This window comes from Sinocyclocheilus grahami, unplaced genomic scaffold (assembly GCF_001515645.1).
Source record: "Sinocyclocheilus grahami isolate Dianchi unplaced genomic scaffold, SAMN03320097.WGS_v1.1 scaffold647.1, whole genome shotgun sequence".
Lineage (NCBI taxonomy): Eukaryota > Metazoa > Chordata > Actinopteri > Cypriniformes > Cyprinidae > Sinocyclocheilus > Sinocyclocheilus grahami.
Window position 1 is genome coordinate 181,826 of NW_015505826.1, and position 18,139 is coordinate 199,964.

An 18,139-nucleotide genomic window follows, 5' to 3' on the forward strand; every position below is an offset into this window, starting at 1 on the left:
GATACATTGCATGCAAATTACTTTTAACGGCTGCGCTACATCTATTTTTGCAATAAGCACTTTGAAAATAATACACTATAAACATGTTTGTCAACACAATCATAAAGGCTTTTATTAAGCAAATCAAGAAGTGAATTAGTCGCCCACTGCTTTAAAACAGACGTCTGCTGGGCATAATTCAAGTTAAATGCACAATGGGAGGCACACAAACACTTGTATTTATTAAATCTTATAGAAAACAGATGATTAAGCTTTGTTCAAGTTTGGTCGTGTGTAAATTAAATGACATTTTGCTGTAATGTGGATGTAGAACACTTGTCATATATATGTCATATACTTTTGTGTACACTATTTGTTATAAATTCATTTATTTAAAACGTCAGTAGCTAGAGAGCACTACAGTGGTGAAAAGCAATTATTATAATGCACTCTATGGGGGATTAAAAAAAAATATATAAAATATTTTAAAAATATATATTTCCATGACACATTTAATACATTTACAAGTCTTTATTTTTACATGCCTGTAAACAAAAGATAAAAAGAGACTCCCCTATGCATTTTGGCAAAGACCTGAGAGGAGTTTCTTTTTATCTATTGTTTATAACTATGTAAAAATAAAAGCCTCTTAAATTTATTATGTGTGCCAGGGAAATGCTGTTTTTTGGGGTATTTATTAATTTATTGTTTTTTTTCTTTTTTGGTGAATGGATATCATTGGTTTTTGCTTCTTGTTCTTAAAATGGGAAACAACTCCTTTCAGTGGAAAACAAAAGATATTTAGCAGTTATGTTCATGCTGCTTTTTGTCCATATGAAATAAATGGGGATAGACTAAAAGTATCATGCTAAGAGTCTGTGAGATTTATGAGATATATTTCTATACTTCATCATTATATCATGCTTTGTGTGAGGAACTGGAACACTCATTGAAAATCGTCTCCTCCACTTCAGCTCTCAAATCAGATTCGGCTGTAATATGCTGCGTCACACTGCTGTAGGTACAGTGTGATGTGTGTGAGGAGATGCACATGAACCGCTGTGTGTCTGTACAGGAGGAGCAGGGCAGCGCTGACCTGAGCACAGACAAGGTTGTGTGCAGAAGATTCCATCCTCCGAGCGAGGCCTGCAGTCCTGGGCGAGACAGACGGGATCATCAGCTCCAGTCTCCAGCTCACCGCGGAGGTCAGGCGACATCTGTGTGTTCTGCTGAAGGGCCATTTACCTCAGATGTGTTCTTACACTTCAAGAGGCCGTGTCGAGTTATGTTCTGTATTCTGTTCCATTAATTCGTCCGGCTTTTTCTAAACACCCTAGCAACCATCCCCATATCACCCAAGCAACAGCCTTGCAATCACCAAGAATTCCCTAGGAACTGCATAGCAACACCCTAACAACCACATAGCAACTTTTAAACAGCAACACAGAACACCCTATTAAGCATCCTGCAATGTCCTAACAACCACCATAGTGACCTCCTAGCAAGGCTTTAGCAACAATCAGCACTCCCCTAACAACTACTCAAAATAACCTAGCATCTGCATAGCAATGGCTTAGTAAACACTTACAACACCCTAATAAACCCATAGCAACACAGAACCACCCAGAATAACCAGATAACCACCAGAACACCCTAGCAACCATCAAGGACACCCTAGCAACACATCAACACAGACCACCCTAATAAGCATCTTGCAACCAGCCAGAACACCACAGCAGCCTTCGATCACCCTGGCAACCACCCAGCACACCCTAGAAACTCCATAGCAACACCCAAGCAACCACCCAAAATGTCCAGGAAACCACCTAGTAGTGCCCTTGAAACCACACACATAACCCTAGCAAACACCCTGAACACCCTAGCAATGCAATAGCAACCACCCAGAATACACAGGTAGCCATTGTTACACCCTAGTAACTGCCTGTCAACCATCCAGAACACCCCAGCAACACCACAGCGACCTCATGATAAACTTCGAAAAAAAACACAGAACACTCTAGTAAGCATCTTACAATCAGCCAGAACACCACAGCGGCCTCCTAGCAACCATATAGATCACCCTGGCAACCACCATGAACACCCTAGAAACTCTATAGCAACACCCAAGCAACCATCCAAAATTTCAAGGCAACCACTAGCAACACTTTAGCAACCACCTAGAACAACCTAGCAACCACCTAGCAGTGCCCTTGAAACCACACTTATCAACTAACTGGAACACCACAGCAACCACCCATATCACCCTAGCAACTCCATAGCAACCACCCAGAACATCGTAGCAATTGTCTAGAAATGTATTTATCTGTCTGGTTGTGAGAGACTGGGTGGCCTTAAAACCTTTAAAGTTTGAACTATTAAAGTTTGAGCTTCTCCAAAACTTTCAAGTTAGGCTTTCTCAAGTCAACATCAAAGTTTGTCTTGACAAACTTTTTTAAAAATATATATATATATAGTTGCATGAAAAATCCCTGTGTTAATGCAAACCCATAACTAGTCACAGTTTGAACATATGTAGTTTTGCACATCTAAATTAAAGTTAAACTAACTCACAACAGAAGCTGTGGTGTAAAAACACCTGTTGTGTTCTGCTGAAATGGGCTGACGGTTTGTGTGTGGCAGATGGCAGTCAGACGTCTTCACCTCTCTTTCATCTCCCGGCTGAGTTCTTCCACCCCACCACTGCTGCAATTCCACAGGGCAGCCCAGCCATCAGAGCGGCACCGCCGGGCTCCAGACACGCATCTCCGGCCTCATGGGCTTCTCTCAGGTCCCCAGGGGCCAACAGCAGGGTCATGGGCTCTCAGGTAAGAGACGCCATATGTAGAACATGACAGATGACCGTTCAAACTCAATCAGGACTTAGAGTCCAGTGTCTGGAAACCAACAAAAGGATGAAGGGGTCTTGAGTAGACAGACTTTGACTTCAGGCATCAAGTGAGGTCCAGTTTGCAGCTTATTCTGGCCAACAATCATCCTCTTAAGGTACAGTCATATTTACCATTGCTTGGCGAAATTGAAATCCAATTATTCCAATAGGACTCCACGCAATCGTGAGTTCAGAAAAGGTTTGTTTAAGTTCAAGTTGGTCATGCGGATTCGCCGCGCTGACCAACAGAATGCTGCTTGAAAGTGACTTCAGTGTGAGCAGTGATTTAAACATGACAATAGATGATGGATCTTTTTTCCCCAGTGAAATTTGATGGGAGCCCACCTTTAGACCAGAGGGCTTGTGGATATCTCGTTTACTTGCTACTAACTGGCTCAAACTCCTAGAATGTCTTTTGAAGCTTTGAGGCTTCTGCACTGGAAAACGATGTCAAATCCAGTGACAAGTTCTTCCTCAAAAGCTTACTTTCAACTCAATACCTTGTAAACCTGGTGGACTGGTGCACCCAGACAGAAACTTTGCAGTTGTAGATCTGGGTCACTAAACACTCTCATGTCCAGATCCACGTTTGTTTCTGTTTCCTGACTCTCTTGTCGTTTATTGCTGCAGACGTCCCAGAGTAACTCCTCGCTGGCCACGGGCAGTTCGGTGAGCAGCCTGCAGACCATGCTGGAGGAGGGCATCTCTACGCTACCCCTGATCTGCAGAACCCACATTCCTCCTCCAGAACTCACCCAGAGACCTTGTACACCACAGACTCTGCTCAACCTCCAGGCCACCAGGGGGCGCCAGAGGAATCAGAGCAGATACAGTGACTGCACAAATCCTAACTTGATCCGACAGGACCCCTCCGATGAGGACACTGGATCCGGGATTAGGACTGGAGGACCCGGTCAGGCTGGTAATCTGGAACAGTTATCGGATAATCTGAGTAGCTACTCTTTGACGTCCCTGCACCCGCCTGATTCGCTGGCGCCGCCGTTGGCCAAGAAGTGCAACAGCACTGGGAGTTTAGTACTGGGGAGTCTAGCGGTCCGGAATAAAGATGGGAGGTGCCTTTATGGATTCGATCTCTGGACTGAAGCAACAAGTGAGGAAACTGAGAGGGATGCATCCCTGGTTGGCACCAAGACGTGCAACCAGACTGTAGGTTCGGGCTGCCGTAAGAACAGATGAAATGCACGTTTCAGTCCAGGTATGGGACACTGTTTGGTCTCTTCCGTGAACTCGTCTCCATGTTTATCTCAAATGACACAAATCTGTTTCCTGTTGTGCTACTGACCAGCTCAAGCTCACAGCCACAGCAACACAGTGTCTTTTCTTCTTCAGGGCATTACACTGGACGCCTCGGAAGAGATGCATGGAGTAGCGTAGAATGCTCTGGAACATGAGGAACTGAGGAAACTCATTCATTCATAGCAAAAACAGACTAGCAACCTCACCAGCCTGAGTGTGTTGCGATCTTTAGGTGACACTGGACGTGTAGCATGTGACGCGTTCAAATGCAGAAAGGTGGCGTACGATGCTGCGTTCATTTCATGTTGAAATTATTGCCGTTACAAGTGCTGTGCTTGAGAAAACCATTTTCTCCTAAAAGCATCTAATCTTCCTTGAAATGAGACACTGTAGAGGATATGACTTGTTTTTCAGAGAAAATTGTTGGCAAATAGTTTAAAGCATAAACAAAATTTACGTTCTACTGATTTTTTTTCCCCGAAGGATGTTTTGATGCTTGTACTGGGAAACGAGTCAAAATACTGAAGTGAAGTGCATCCGAAATCTGATAGCGTTTAAATACTACATTTGATGAGGAATATGTACTTTCTTTATGTTCTTATATCATTAGCTATGTTTCCATTAACCTATTTTTTTGTGCAATTTGGATTATCGCATAAAAAACCTGCTGGATGGAAACGTCAAGATGCGCATAAATTCTTAAAAAACGTATGCACACAACTGAGAAGGATAAACTTTTTATCCGATAAGAAAAAATGCGTATAAACTACGATGGAAACACATTTACTGAATAAATTCCACGTGCGCATTGAAAAAGTCATGTGACTTTGCGCTATGAGACGGGATAACTTGACTAACCAGCGGACCGATCTCGTTCACAGCATCTATATGTTGTTCTGGTCGTTCTGAAATGCTTGAGGAAAGTCTGTCATCAAAGTATTTCTGTATAATTACGATCTTACACGACTGCGTTCCCAAACATCAGACAACCACCTCTAAAAGCAATGACTACATTTATCATGTTACGTCTGCTCTCCCTGAAGCGCAAGTAATTTATTACATATGGAAATTATTATATTCAGTGGCTTCTCCTAGTTTTCTTAGAGATATTTAGTGCCAGTTTATCAGGAAGTGACGATTTGTTCTCTTTGACTCGTTGGATGGAAACGGTGCTTTATTTTCAAATGTTTTATGCGATATTCCAGTTTTGCGCATAAGTTAAATTTGCATCTTTGGATGGAAACATAGCTATTGTCTGTAGTATGAATGCAATCCGGACGTACTTTACCTCATGTTGCCGCCATTCAAAACTACTCATGGGATTGTAAACTGTCCACTAGTAGTAGGTACTTTTTGCCTACTGTTTTACGAGTTTGAACATACTACTCATTTCAGATGCTGTTTTATAGTAGGGAAATATTCTGATGCACCTGACTTTTTTGCAGGGAACTGGCAAATTATGAAAGCTCTGATATTTGTGTAAAAATTTTGGCAGTCAAATGTAATTTGGCAACTTCAGAGTGCTGCAGCTGTGACGTCAAAACCCAGACGGTTAATTCGCCTCTGGTTCTCTAACAGTGGCTTTTACTTCATTCTTATGCAGCAGTATTGAGATTTAGCAGCCGCGCACAGATCATTAGATCATTATAAAGGAAAGATCTGAGGAAACATCTCAAGCCCAAACCACGACACACACACACTGAGTGTTGGAGATGGTTGAGGCTCTTCTGTGGGTTTTGTTCTTGGTTGTTCTGTGTTTGTAGTATAATGGTGGTAGAAGCAGAAACATGAACCCTGATCCTAAACCCAGTGAGCTGCCCAGCTAGACAACGTTTTAGGGTTTATATCTTCTCAAGAAACTGTGAAAGAATACAACAACGATGGAATTGGTCCAAGTTTTATCGTCCAGCAGGGGAATATCTTGCATCTGATTATCAGAACATACTATAGCGTACATGTCATTCGCATAGGTGTAATTTATGGGCGGGATTATGCTAATTGTGAATGAACGTACATGTGCACCCTATTTATGAATGATTGGAATTCATTAACATACGTTTATCAAATCTTTATTTTTAGAAGAATTTGTGACTCCAGAGGAGAGTTTTTGGAAAGATTCCTTTAGATTCATGTATTTTTGTGCTCATTATGATGTTGAGCCGTTAGCTGACCATTGTGGAGTTTGTTTCAGTTCATTTCAATCTCTAATGAAGGTTAAATGAAGATCCCTATGTAGACAGCGAGGTCGCTCACTAGGGTTTGGATTAGAGCTGATGTTTGTCTCTGGAAATCATGCATGAGAGATGATGTAACTATACTGTGAAGATGGCAAAAAGTGATTTATTTTTAAGGTATTAAGTGAAATTTAATTCTTTTACTTGCGTAGTTTTGTGTCAATCTCTGTCTTCCACTTTGCATTTTGTACAAGCGTCTCCCTTAAAATGTTGAATGTTTCTGACCTTTAATGAGATGCTGAAACGCTGGCAGATCGGTGAAATGATTTTACTGATTTTGTTTCTCATTTGCACAGCTGATTTGTTTGTAAAGGACTCTCAATGCACATTGATTTGCATGATTGCATCTAAATTTATGTAGACTTTAGTGTCCTTATTCCAAAACTCCTGCTGTGATCGAATCATTCCCACTGGATCTACAGCGCTGGAAAAACTGGGCAAATCAGTCACAAAGTCATTCATTGCTCAGACCTAAAAAAAGTTATATTTTTAAGCATTTTTAACAATATATGACATATATATTCACCTCCAATATTTATGCATTTGCTTTGAGACCGTTCTTTAGTACTATTTTTTTCAACTAAACCGTCATTGTTCCCAGAAGAAGCTTTAGTTCAAATAATCAAGGCCTGTTTTCCACACTGTTTTTCACTAAATGAACACAAGAATGATATTTAATACATGAACTGAACAATGCATAGCAATACAGACCGTGTTAAATGGCACACATGACTTCAGTGAACATCTTTGAATGATGAATCATCTGACTGTTTTGAATCGATTCATTGAAATGGAGCGTTCAGAAGTGATTCGTGTAAATGTACTGAACTCGATCAGTGTTTTTGCTCTTCAAGTTTAAACTCAAGACTCTGTTCATACATCTCTGTCTTGAAGCTTGCATACTTGCAGATTAAGAGCAAATATTAAGCATTTAAACCATTCCAATATTTACACAATTTAGTTTACTTATTGCCAATGAAATGATATAGTAAATATCTTGTCTCCTGCCCAGCCGTATGTCCAGTTTTCCATTTAGATGAAACTGAATTTGCTTTGATTCTTCTGGAGTTTAGAGGAGTTTCATGCATTTGCCATGTGCTGCATTCACAATCCTAATAAAGTGTCTGAAGTGCTTTACTGATGTCAGTGACTCAGCAGAGGTTTGGTTATAGCATGGGTAGTTAATCACAGTGACCGTGTTAAATGGCACACATGACTTCAGTGAACATCTTTGAATGATGAATCATCTGACTGTTTTGAATCGATTCATTGAAATGGAGCGTTCAGAAGTGATTCGTGTAAATGTCCTGAACTCGATCAGTGTTTTTGCTCTTCAAGTTTAAACTCAAGACTCTGTTCATACATCTCTGTCTTGAAGCTTGCATACTTGCAGATTAAGAGCAAATATTAAGCATTTAAACCATTCCAATATTTACACAATTTAGTTTACTTATTGCCAATGAAATGATATAGTAAATATCTTGTCTCCTGCCCAGCCGTATGTCCAGTTTTCCATTTAGATGAAACTGAATTTGCTTTGATTCTTCTGGAGTTTAGAGGAGTTTCATGCATTTGCCATGTGCTGCATTCACAATCCTAATAAAGTGTCTGAAGTGCTTTACTGATGTCAGTGACTCAGCAGAGGTTTGGTTATAGCATGGGTAGTTAATCACAGCCTCTAACGGTTTTGTGTGGACTCAGTGGTTGATCCGGTTCATTGATGTCTGTCAGAACGGTGAGGAATCATTTCATGAGTCTGATTTTAGGGTGAATGGTTCGTTTAAGTCTCCCTTCAGATGAGATCTTAATGAGCTGTGAGAGGATGAAGTTCTCCGTGAGATCTGTATTTTCATCGCACATGAATCCAAAGCACTGACGCTGGTATCGATCGCCACTTCATGCCCAAAGTAAGTACCAAAATAATGTATCATGGAAAAGAAAATCCATTTATAACTAATAAATTATGATATTGAGTTGGTTGGCTACTACTGTGTTATTACTATTTTTTCTTTCTAAAATGCATTGATCTTGGCTTGAAAATAGCTATGGATGGATGAAGTTTATTTATTCATATTGCCGCAAAGAAAAACTCAACAGGCGTGTTTTTATACAATAAGATCGTATTAGTTAATATTAATGCATTAGCTAACGATTGCTATTGATAATGAAAGTACATTTTAAAATTGTGCATTATGTTAGTTGCATTTAACTGATGTTAACAGATTAACTTTTGATTTTAAAAATGTATTTGCAAATGGTGAAATTAACATGATTAAGATTAATAAATGCTGTTCATTGTTAGTTCATGTTAACTGACGTAGTTAACTGATAATAGCAAATGAGACCTTATTGTAAAGTGTTGTTGTTTTTAAATGTCTTTTTATGCAGTTAATTCACCACACGCATCGTGATAAACAAAAACAGTTAATAATTCAGATTTTTTATGTTTTTGAAAGAAGTCTCTTCTGCTCACCAAGGCTGCATTTATTGATCAGAAAAACAGTAATATTGTGAAATATTATTACCATGTTTTCTACTGTAAATTATTTTATAATGTAGTTTATTCCTGTGATGGCAAAAACATTATAAAATCTCAATTATCCCAAACACTTTTTAAACCTTGTTTACTGTAGTTGTGCTCATGGTTTTTGAGAATGAGGCTGTTTCTTTATTTTCTTGTCCTAACTAGGTATGATGATATATTAGGTTAAACTGAATCGTGTGTCTTGATCAGAACAGAGCAGACTGATGTTCTGCTGACCTGAGAGCTGATCAGAGGAGCAGACGGACGCAGCAGGTGTGTGTGTGTGTGTGTGTTTCTGTCCACATCTGCTGCTGGACCGTGAGCAGACAGTCTCATTAGCATATGCTAATGAACTAGCAGAGGCCACAGCGGGAGCAGCAGTCACTGTTTGTCTGGTCGAGTTTGAACAAGAGCAGAGCAGATCTGCCACCTGTGTGTGTGTGTGTGTGTGTGTGCGTGCTTTTGTGACAAATGAGGACATAAATTTGTATAATGACAAAGGTATGACATAGGTATTACAAGGAGCAGGTGACTTTTCAGGACATTACCCCATGTCCCCACTTTTCAAAACGCTTATAAATCACACAGAATGGAGTGTATTGAAAATCTGAAATAGCAGAAAGTCTCCTGTGAGGGGTAGGTTTAGGGGTAGGGTTGGTGTAGGGCAATAGAATATACGGTCTGTACAGTATAAAAACCATTAAGCCTATGGAGAGTCCCCACTTTTCACAAAAACAAACCTGTGTGTGTGTGTGTGTGTGTGTGTGTGAGTTTGTGTGTGTGTGTGTATTTCCTCAGTTCACTACATTAAATTGAGCAGTGAGCAGCGGTCAGAAATGCCCACGACGGCCATCAGCACAGTCCTCAACGCTAGTAATAACATCGTGGTCAGTGTTCACTCCTCCAGTGTGTGTGTGTGTGTCTCTCTCTGTGTGCGTGTGTGTGTGTGTGTGCACGCTGCAGGTCCATCAGCTGTAGATGCTCAGTGTCTGATTCAGTCTGTCTCTCTGGATTTACTGTGACATGATGAGATAATGGCTCAGTGTGAGTGTGATCTGCTCTCTTCAGTTGTTTGTATCTAATGGTCTTGTCTCTCTCTCTCTCTCTCTCTCTCTCTCTCTCTGTGTGTTCATCTGACCTTAAGCTGATCGATTGATTCTATGTCAGAGTTACCAGAGTTTTGATTCTGAGAATCTATTCCAGTACACGTGACTCCTAATGAAAGACACTTAAAAATAAAATTAAGTAAAATACCAATTTCATAATTAAAATAAACTGGAAATAAAGAGTTGTTGTCTAGTCAGGTAGACATGAAACTGAGGTAAAACTAATACTCTAAATAAGTACAAAAATAAAAATACAGTTGCAATTGATTTTTTTAATGCACTCAGTTAGAGATGGCACTTTCTGATGTCATGTTGATTCTCCAGATGAAGTATGCACTTGTTCAGTCAGTCTAGTCTTGACACACATCAGCTTTCAGCTCTGAAAAACTACTTAATACTGAGTTTTACAGATGTTTACAATAAGAGCTCCCGATTCAATTTGAATTTCAATTTACTTCTATAATTACAGCTCGCTGCTGTGCACCGACAGCGCTTTAATTAGACACCATGATGGCGCTCAAACCGGCTGGAAGTCGACAGCTCATAACACTCAGATGTACGCCAGTGCAGAGATTCATAATTAATATCATTGCATGCAATATCTGCATTTATAAGAGAGTTATGATTTTAACACAATGGAACGATGTCCCCGAACGAGGAGAGAATGAAGGAGCTGTTCAGAGAGACTGAGGTTTCAGCTTCAGATGTTCAGATTCATATTGTGTTGCATGAGATTGGGAGAAAAAAACAACACAAAAATAGGTCAACACACGCACATGATTTATGATGAATGAGAACAATCTGCCCCAAACCACATTATAATTACTGCAGTTCAGTGATGAGCACAAACTGAAGTCGAGCGGTGAATCAACATGAATCTTTTAGTATGTTGTGACAGAAAATGTGATGAAAGAGCCTGATGGCAAATGGCATATGTTTACTTCTATATTAAAGTAATAGTTCAGGCTAAATTAGAATATTCAATAAGATATTTAGAAGAATGTTCACACTTTTTAAAATCGAAATTGCACAAGTACCATTGAAGTTAATTGTGAAGTCTCTTCTGCTCACTAAAGCTGCGTTTATTTGATCAAAATACAGTAAAAATAGTGAAAAATTATTAAAATTTCAAACAGCTGTTTTCTATGTGAATCTCTGTTAAACTGTAATGTATTTCTGTGATGCGCAGCTGTATTTTCAGCATCATTCCTCCAGTCTTCAGTGTCACATGATCTTCAGAAATCAGTATAATATGCTGATCTGCTGCTCCAGAAACATTTCTGATTATTATCAATGTTGAAAACAGTTGTGCTGCACAATATTTGTGCAGAAACTGATATTTTTTCAGGATTTGTTGATGAAATGACATGAAATGAAAATTCACATCTGTTTTGAAAATGCATGTTACTGATTTTATTGAAAGATTCATCCATGCATATGTTTAATTTTTTAACTTTTTTTGGACCTTGTGCACTTTTAAAACTAAGGCTCTTTATTGGCATTGATGGTTCAGTGAAGAGCCTTTAACATCCATGGGGAAAAAAAGGTTCTTTATATTATTAAAATGTTGTTCACATTACGAAAAATCCCAATTTTTAAGATTGTGATGTTCCTTCAAAATGTGGACTTTTAGTGAAAACTCTAGTAAGATAAGATTGTTTTGATAATATATGTCACTCACATACGTCACAATACAGAAGATGTGCTGCTTTTTGTGTTTCATGGTGATTCAAAGCATCATAACAGTCGTCCGTGTGAGTTAAAGTCGTGATGTTTTGTGTGAGGATCAGATGTAAATATGAGTTATTAGCTGATAATCTCTGCAGCAGACATCTGTACATATTCATGATGTTGCTGACATAAAACCTGAACACGAGGCGTCTGGATTTGGTAGGTTTGGAAATGCAAATATGAGTTCTGAGAGTTGCAAATATCGATGCAGCTTTAGTTTTGTTCCTCTCACAAAGCATCATTACGAAGCCAATTTCCATTTTGTGCAATTTTAAAGCGAATCAAATTGTGTTTGATGCTCAAATGGGTTTTTATTTATTCATTGGTTTGAGCTTCTTTAATTCTTCTCTCTGTGCCTCAGAGGTTTGTGTTAATCCATCAAGTTTCTGCTCTCTCATGCTCTCTCTGAGTGTGTGTTTCTAGATGAGTGATTGATATGTGTGTTGTGAGTCAGTTGAGAGCGTGTCGTGTCAGTCTCTGATAAAAGAAAGAGAAAAACAAAGAAAGTCTCTGATCTCCTGTCGGTTTCTCTCAGGAGCGTGTCTCTGTCAGCCGTCGACGCACAAATACAATCACACACGAACATCATCAGCTTTCCTCGTGCTGCCAGCTTGCGTCCCGTCTGTTTGAGCAGCAGATTGTGGGTTGTGTTGGATCAGTGTGTGTGTGTGTGTGTGTGTGTGTGTGTGTGTGTGTGTAGGGGTAGTCAGTTGAGAGCGTGTCGTGTCAGTCTCTGATAAAAGAAAGAGAAAAACAAAGAAAGTCTCTGATCTCCTGTCGGTTTCTCTCAGGAGCGTGTCTCTGTCAGCCGTCGACGCACAAATACAATCACACACGAACATCATCAGCTTTCCTCGTGCTGCCAGCTTGCGTCCCGTCTGTTTGAGCAGCAGATTGTGGGTTGTGTTGGATCAGTGTGTGTGTGTGTGTGTGTGTGTGTGTGTGTGTAGGTGTAGGTGTAGGTGTGTTCGGGTCCCGGTGGAGTCTCTCGATCAGAGGCCGTGTGTGTTGGCTGAGACTCAAAGGTTTCCACACACACATTCCAATTTCCCACCAACACCACTCTGATTCACACACACACACACACACACACACACACACACACACACACACGCACACACACACACACATGTTGGTATTGGTGGTTTACGGGTTGGTTGGTAATGGTTTTTATACTGTACAGACTGTATATTCTATTGCCCTACACCAACCCTACCCCGTTGGTATTGGTGGTTTACGGGTTGGTTGGTAATGGTTTTATACTGTACAGACTGTATATTCTATTGCCCTACACCAACCCTACCCCTAAACCTACCCCTCACAGGAGACTTTCAGCATTTTTACAATCTCAAAAAAACGAATTCTGAATGATTTATAAGCTTTTGTACCCATGGGGACCTCAATTTAGGTGACATAAGTTCCCATGAGTTGGTGTTTTTTAAGCAGTGAAGTATTGTGGATATAAAGAGACCCAACAGTGTCTTCTGATTGGTCCATCCAGTATTAAGGTGAACGTATTTATATCACTGCACAGCCAATGTGTCACGTGAATCAGAAAATATTGTTGAATCAAGATTTGTGCCTTTTTAAAAAAAGACATAAGTTCCCATGAGGTGGTGTTTTTTAAGCAGTGAAGTATTGTGGATATAAAGAGACCCAACAGTGTCTTCTGATTGGTCCATCCAGTATTAAGGTGAACGTATTTATATCACTGCACAGCCAATGTGTCACGTGAATCAGAAAATATTGTTGAATCAAGATTTGTGCCTTTTTAAAAAAATATATATATATTGTTTATATTACACTACCGTTCAGCAGTTTGTGGTTGGAAGAAAAAAAGTATCTTTTGCTCACCAAGGCTGCATTTATTAAAAAAAACAATAAAAACAGTGACATATTATTGCAATGTAAAACAGCTGTTTTCTATGTGAATCTGTGTTAAACTGTAATGTATTTCTGTGATGCGCAGCTGTATTTTCAGCATCATTCCTCCAGTCTTCAGTGTCACATGATCTTCAGAAATCAGTATAATATGCTGATCTGCTGCTCGAGAAACATTTCTGATTATTATCAGTGTTGAAAACAGTCGTGCTGCACAATATTTCTGTGGAAACTGTGATGCATTTTATTTTTCAGGATTCACAGATGAACAGAAAGTTCAAAAGAACAGCATTTATTTGAAATAGAAACATTTTGTAACATTATAAACGTCTTTACTGTCACTTTTGATCAATTTAATGCATTCTTGATGAATAAAAGTATTAATTTCTTTCCAACTTTTTAACATTAGTGTGTTTGACCAATCATGCAGGACTGGAAAGATTCACTTAATGAAATAATTAGTGGTTGTCATTTTCTCATTTCCTTGTGCACTAGCTGCGAAGGTTTCTATCTTTTCTGGATTCTGCTTAAATCACCTTCACCCATCCTCTGCTGCTCTAATGATGTCCGTCTTGTCTGCATTTGTTCACGTGTGATGATGGGATGAGTATTGATTGCATCCTGATAACTGGGTCCAAACAAAAGCCTCTGCCTGCTTTTCTTCCCCAAACACTCTACAATTTATCTGTCAGTGTTTGAGGAAAAACAAACCAGAATCCGGCTTTGTTGTTGAGCAGTTAAATCTCACGACGGGCCTCCGGCGGCTGTTTGCTGAGTGTGAAATTGAAAAGCGTCTCGGGCCGTTGTTGATTTTAGCCTCAGTAATTGAAATAGTTTGGGAGGCTCAGATGTGTTTTCCCCTCAGAGTTCAATAGAAAATCCTCATGATCCGTCCTGTGATTCTCACGGGAATGTTAATATGTGTTCAGTGTGTGAATATGCTGCGCATGAAGGTCATTTTAGTGTTTTACTCTTATATGAATTGCATTTGTCCTTTAATTTCTTTCTCCTTATAAACTGATGCCATATTTACACTGCAAAGGTGGCACAGAAGCGCTTCTGAAGTGCCATTTAGGTGTCTTTATACAGACTGTTTAATGCTGCTCAGAGTTGGCATGAATGCATTTACACGTTAAATACAACATTATGCTTTGATATTAGTTGCTGAGGTGGCTCAGAGCAGCCTTAACTCGGCTGTGTGACCTAACTTTCTGCAATACTTAGATTTCAAATAACATTTTACTTATGCACTGAACTGGCCAAACGAGTAGTTAGTGACCTAGTTAGTTTGGGGAAGATGGGATGTTTTCTGGATTGCTTTTGGAACAGTGTGAGTTTCAGATCTCTGATATTATCTTCAAATATTAAAGAAACTGACAAACAATTTAGAGAACGAATACAGTGTGTGAGAAACAAAACAGCAGAAGGAAGTGATTCATTAGAGCAGTCAAAAGTGGTAAAATCACTGTACTACTGAAGTAGCTTATAGATTTTTCTTCAGCAAAACACATAATAAAAATATTTTATAGAATTGTGAATGAATGTTTGGTGGCAATTGACTTCCACAGTGTATATATATGTCTTAAAATATCACAATTATCATTTTTGGGTCCAATGTCTACGTGGGGCCATGAAACGCAGTTTCAGATGTTTTTCAAGACTTAAGTTTGCAATGTTTTTTTTGCGCAAAAAAAGGTCCAGTGTTTGTAAAAATTATAATTTTTCATCCTAATTTTTGCTCTCTGTGAAAAACATTCATTTTAAAGGGGCGTTTCCCTCACAGAAACGAAAGTAAACGCCCACTGCTGTGATTGGCTGATTCATTGCACCGTAGCCACGCCTCCTTTACAGCATGTCGTGTGTTTTGATACTCGAGCTGGCAAGCGCTGTTACAGAGCCCTATATGTTTAACACAACTCAACCTCAATGATTGAGTATGTTTCAGCGTGGAAATGGCTTTTGCTTGCTTGATTGCTTCATTTTTGGTATATAGGTTTAAAAGGACTACTACACTCATATTGTAGAGCAACCTCTCGTATGTGCACGTCAAGAACATTTTGATTCTCCATTTCATGTGAAGCTATTTAATGCCTCTATAACACTGCAATAGCAGGCATATGATAAAAGACACCAGTGCACCAATTTATGAGCTTTAAATGCGCCACAGTTCTCAGATGCTGGTGTGTGAATCTCACACACTCTCCATCATCATCCTCATCCTCCTCATGAAGGGTTACCGTCCATCTCTTGTGTTTTGATTCAGCATCACTATGCCGAGTGTGACACAAACCCTTATTATAGTGAAGACTGATAACACTACCCTATTGACGGCTCTCTGTCTTTGCCTTCATCTCTCCAGGAGCTCTTAACCCCGGCGTCTGATTCCTGTGGTTTCAGGTGAGATTGTGACGTGTGATGATGGATTTCAGCTGTCAGTGCCGCAGTGCTCTGATGATGCTGGAGAGTTCCCCTCATCAATATTAATGCAGCCGGTGCTCAAACACACAGCTTTGGTATCAGGACTGAGCAGAGAAACAATCATATGAAATATTATAACAGCAGAGAGACAATAATCAGCAGACCACATGAGCTCAACAACACACTGAGTACGTGAGGAGAGTCACTGCCGCTGCGCTCGGTTTTCATCCTAATTTTTGCTCTCTGTGAAAAACATTCATTTTAAAGGGGCGTTTCCCTCACAGAAACGAAAGTAAACGCCCACTGCTGTGATTGGCTGATTCATTGCACCGTAGCCACGCCTCCTTTACAGCATGTCGTGTGTTTTGATACTCGAGCTGGCAAGCGCTGTGACAGAGCCCTATATGTTTAACACAACTCAACCTCAATGATTGAGTATGTTTCAGCGTGGAAATGGCTTTTGCTTGCTTGATTGCTTCATTTTTGGTATATAGGTTTAAAAGGACTACTACACTCATATTGTAGAGCAACCTCTCGTATGCCACGCCTCCTTTACAGCATGTCGTGTGTTTTGATACTCGAGCTGGCAAGCGCTGTTACAGAGCCCTATATGTTTAACACAACTCAACCTCAATGATTGAGTATGTTTCAGCGTGGAAATGGCTTTTGCTTGCTTGATTGCTTCATTTTTGGTATATAGGTTTAAAAGGACTACTACACTCATATTGTAGAGCAACCTCTCGTATGTGCACGTCAAGAACATTTTGATTCTCCATTTCATGTGAAGCTATTTAATGCCTCTATAACACTGCAATAGCAGGCATATGATAAAAGACACCAGTGCACCAATTTATGAGCTTTAAATGCGCCACAGTTCTCAGATGCTGGTGTGTGAATCTCACACACTCTCCATCATCATCCTCATCCTCCTCATGAAGGGTTACCGTCCATCTCTTGTGTTTTGATTCAGCATCACTATGCCGAGTGTGACACAAACCCTTATTATAGTGAAGACTGATAACACTACCCTATTGACGGCTCTCTGTCTTTGCCTTCATCTCTCCAGGAGCTCTTAACCCCGGCGTCTGATTCCTGTGGTTTCAGGTGAGATTGTGACGTGTGATGATGGATTTCAGCTGTCAGTGCCGCAGTGCTCTGATGATGCTGGAGAGTTCCCCTCATCAATATTAATGCAGCCGGTGCTCAAACACACAGCTTTGGTATCAGGACTGAGCAGAGAAACAATCATATGAAATATTATAACAGCAGAGAGACAATAATCAGCAGACCACATGAGCTCAACAACACACTGAGTACGTGAGGAGAGTCACTGCCGCTGCGCTCGGTGAGATAGATGCATACTTAATACTTGTATTCATCAAGGATGCATTAAATTGATCAAAAGTGACAGTAAAGATGTGTGACAGTAATGTTACAGAATATTTCTATTTCAAATAAATGCTGCTCTTTTGAACTTTCTGTTCATCTGAGAATCCTGAAAAATAAAATGTATCACGGTTTCCACAAAAATATTGTGCAGCACGACTGTTTTCAACATTGATAATAATCAGAAATGTTTCTCAAGCAGCAAATCAGCATATTATAGTGATTTCTGAAGATCATGTGACACTGAAAACTGGAGTAATGATGCTGAAAATACAGCTGCACATCACAGAAATACATTACAGTCTATTATCTAGTTGCTTATTAGCGTGCATATTGCTAGTATATTGGCTCTTAATTAGTACTTATAAAGCACATATTAATGCCTTATTCTGCATAACCATGGTTTCTTAATCCTAAACCCCATACCTAAACTTAACAACTACCTTACTAACTATTAATAAGCAGCAAATTAGGAGTTTGAGGTGAAAGTTAATAGTTAATTAAGAGTGAGAAGTGTGACCCATTCTGTATATTGTATTCATGCAGTAGAGTATATAGTAATATTGTTCATGTGCAGTGTGTGTATCTGTGTTTATGAGTGTGTGTGTGTCTGTGTTTATGAGTGTGTGTGTATCTGTGTGTGTGTGTGTGTGTGTGTGTGTGTGTGTGTGTGTGTGTGTGTGTGTGTGTGTGTGTGTGTGTGTGTGTGTGTGTGTGTGTGTGTGTGTGTGAGTGG

The 18,139-nt window shown here is 39.7% G+C and overlaps 1 protein-coding gene across 1 annotated transcript in view; it reads left to right on the forward strand.

The window, feature by feature from the left end:
• LOC107558513 (voltage-dependent T-type calcium channel subunit alpha-1I-like) overlaps positions 1–5,949 on the forward strand; it is a 6,509-nt gene extending 560 nt beyond the window's left edge. The window contains exons 2-5 of the mRNA XM_016242167.1: positions 1,055–1,184; positions 2,620–2,804; positions 3,497–4,033; positions 5,887–5,949. Coding sequence (XP_016097653.1) covers positions 1,055–1,184; positions 2,620–2,804; positions 3,497–4,033; positions 5,887–5,949 — 915 coding nt within the window. The remainder of the gene's footprint in view (positions 1–1,054; positions 1,185–2,619; positions 2,805–3,496; positions 4,034–5,886) is intronic.
• The last annotated feature ends 12,190 nt before the right edge of the window (positions 5,950–18,139 follow it).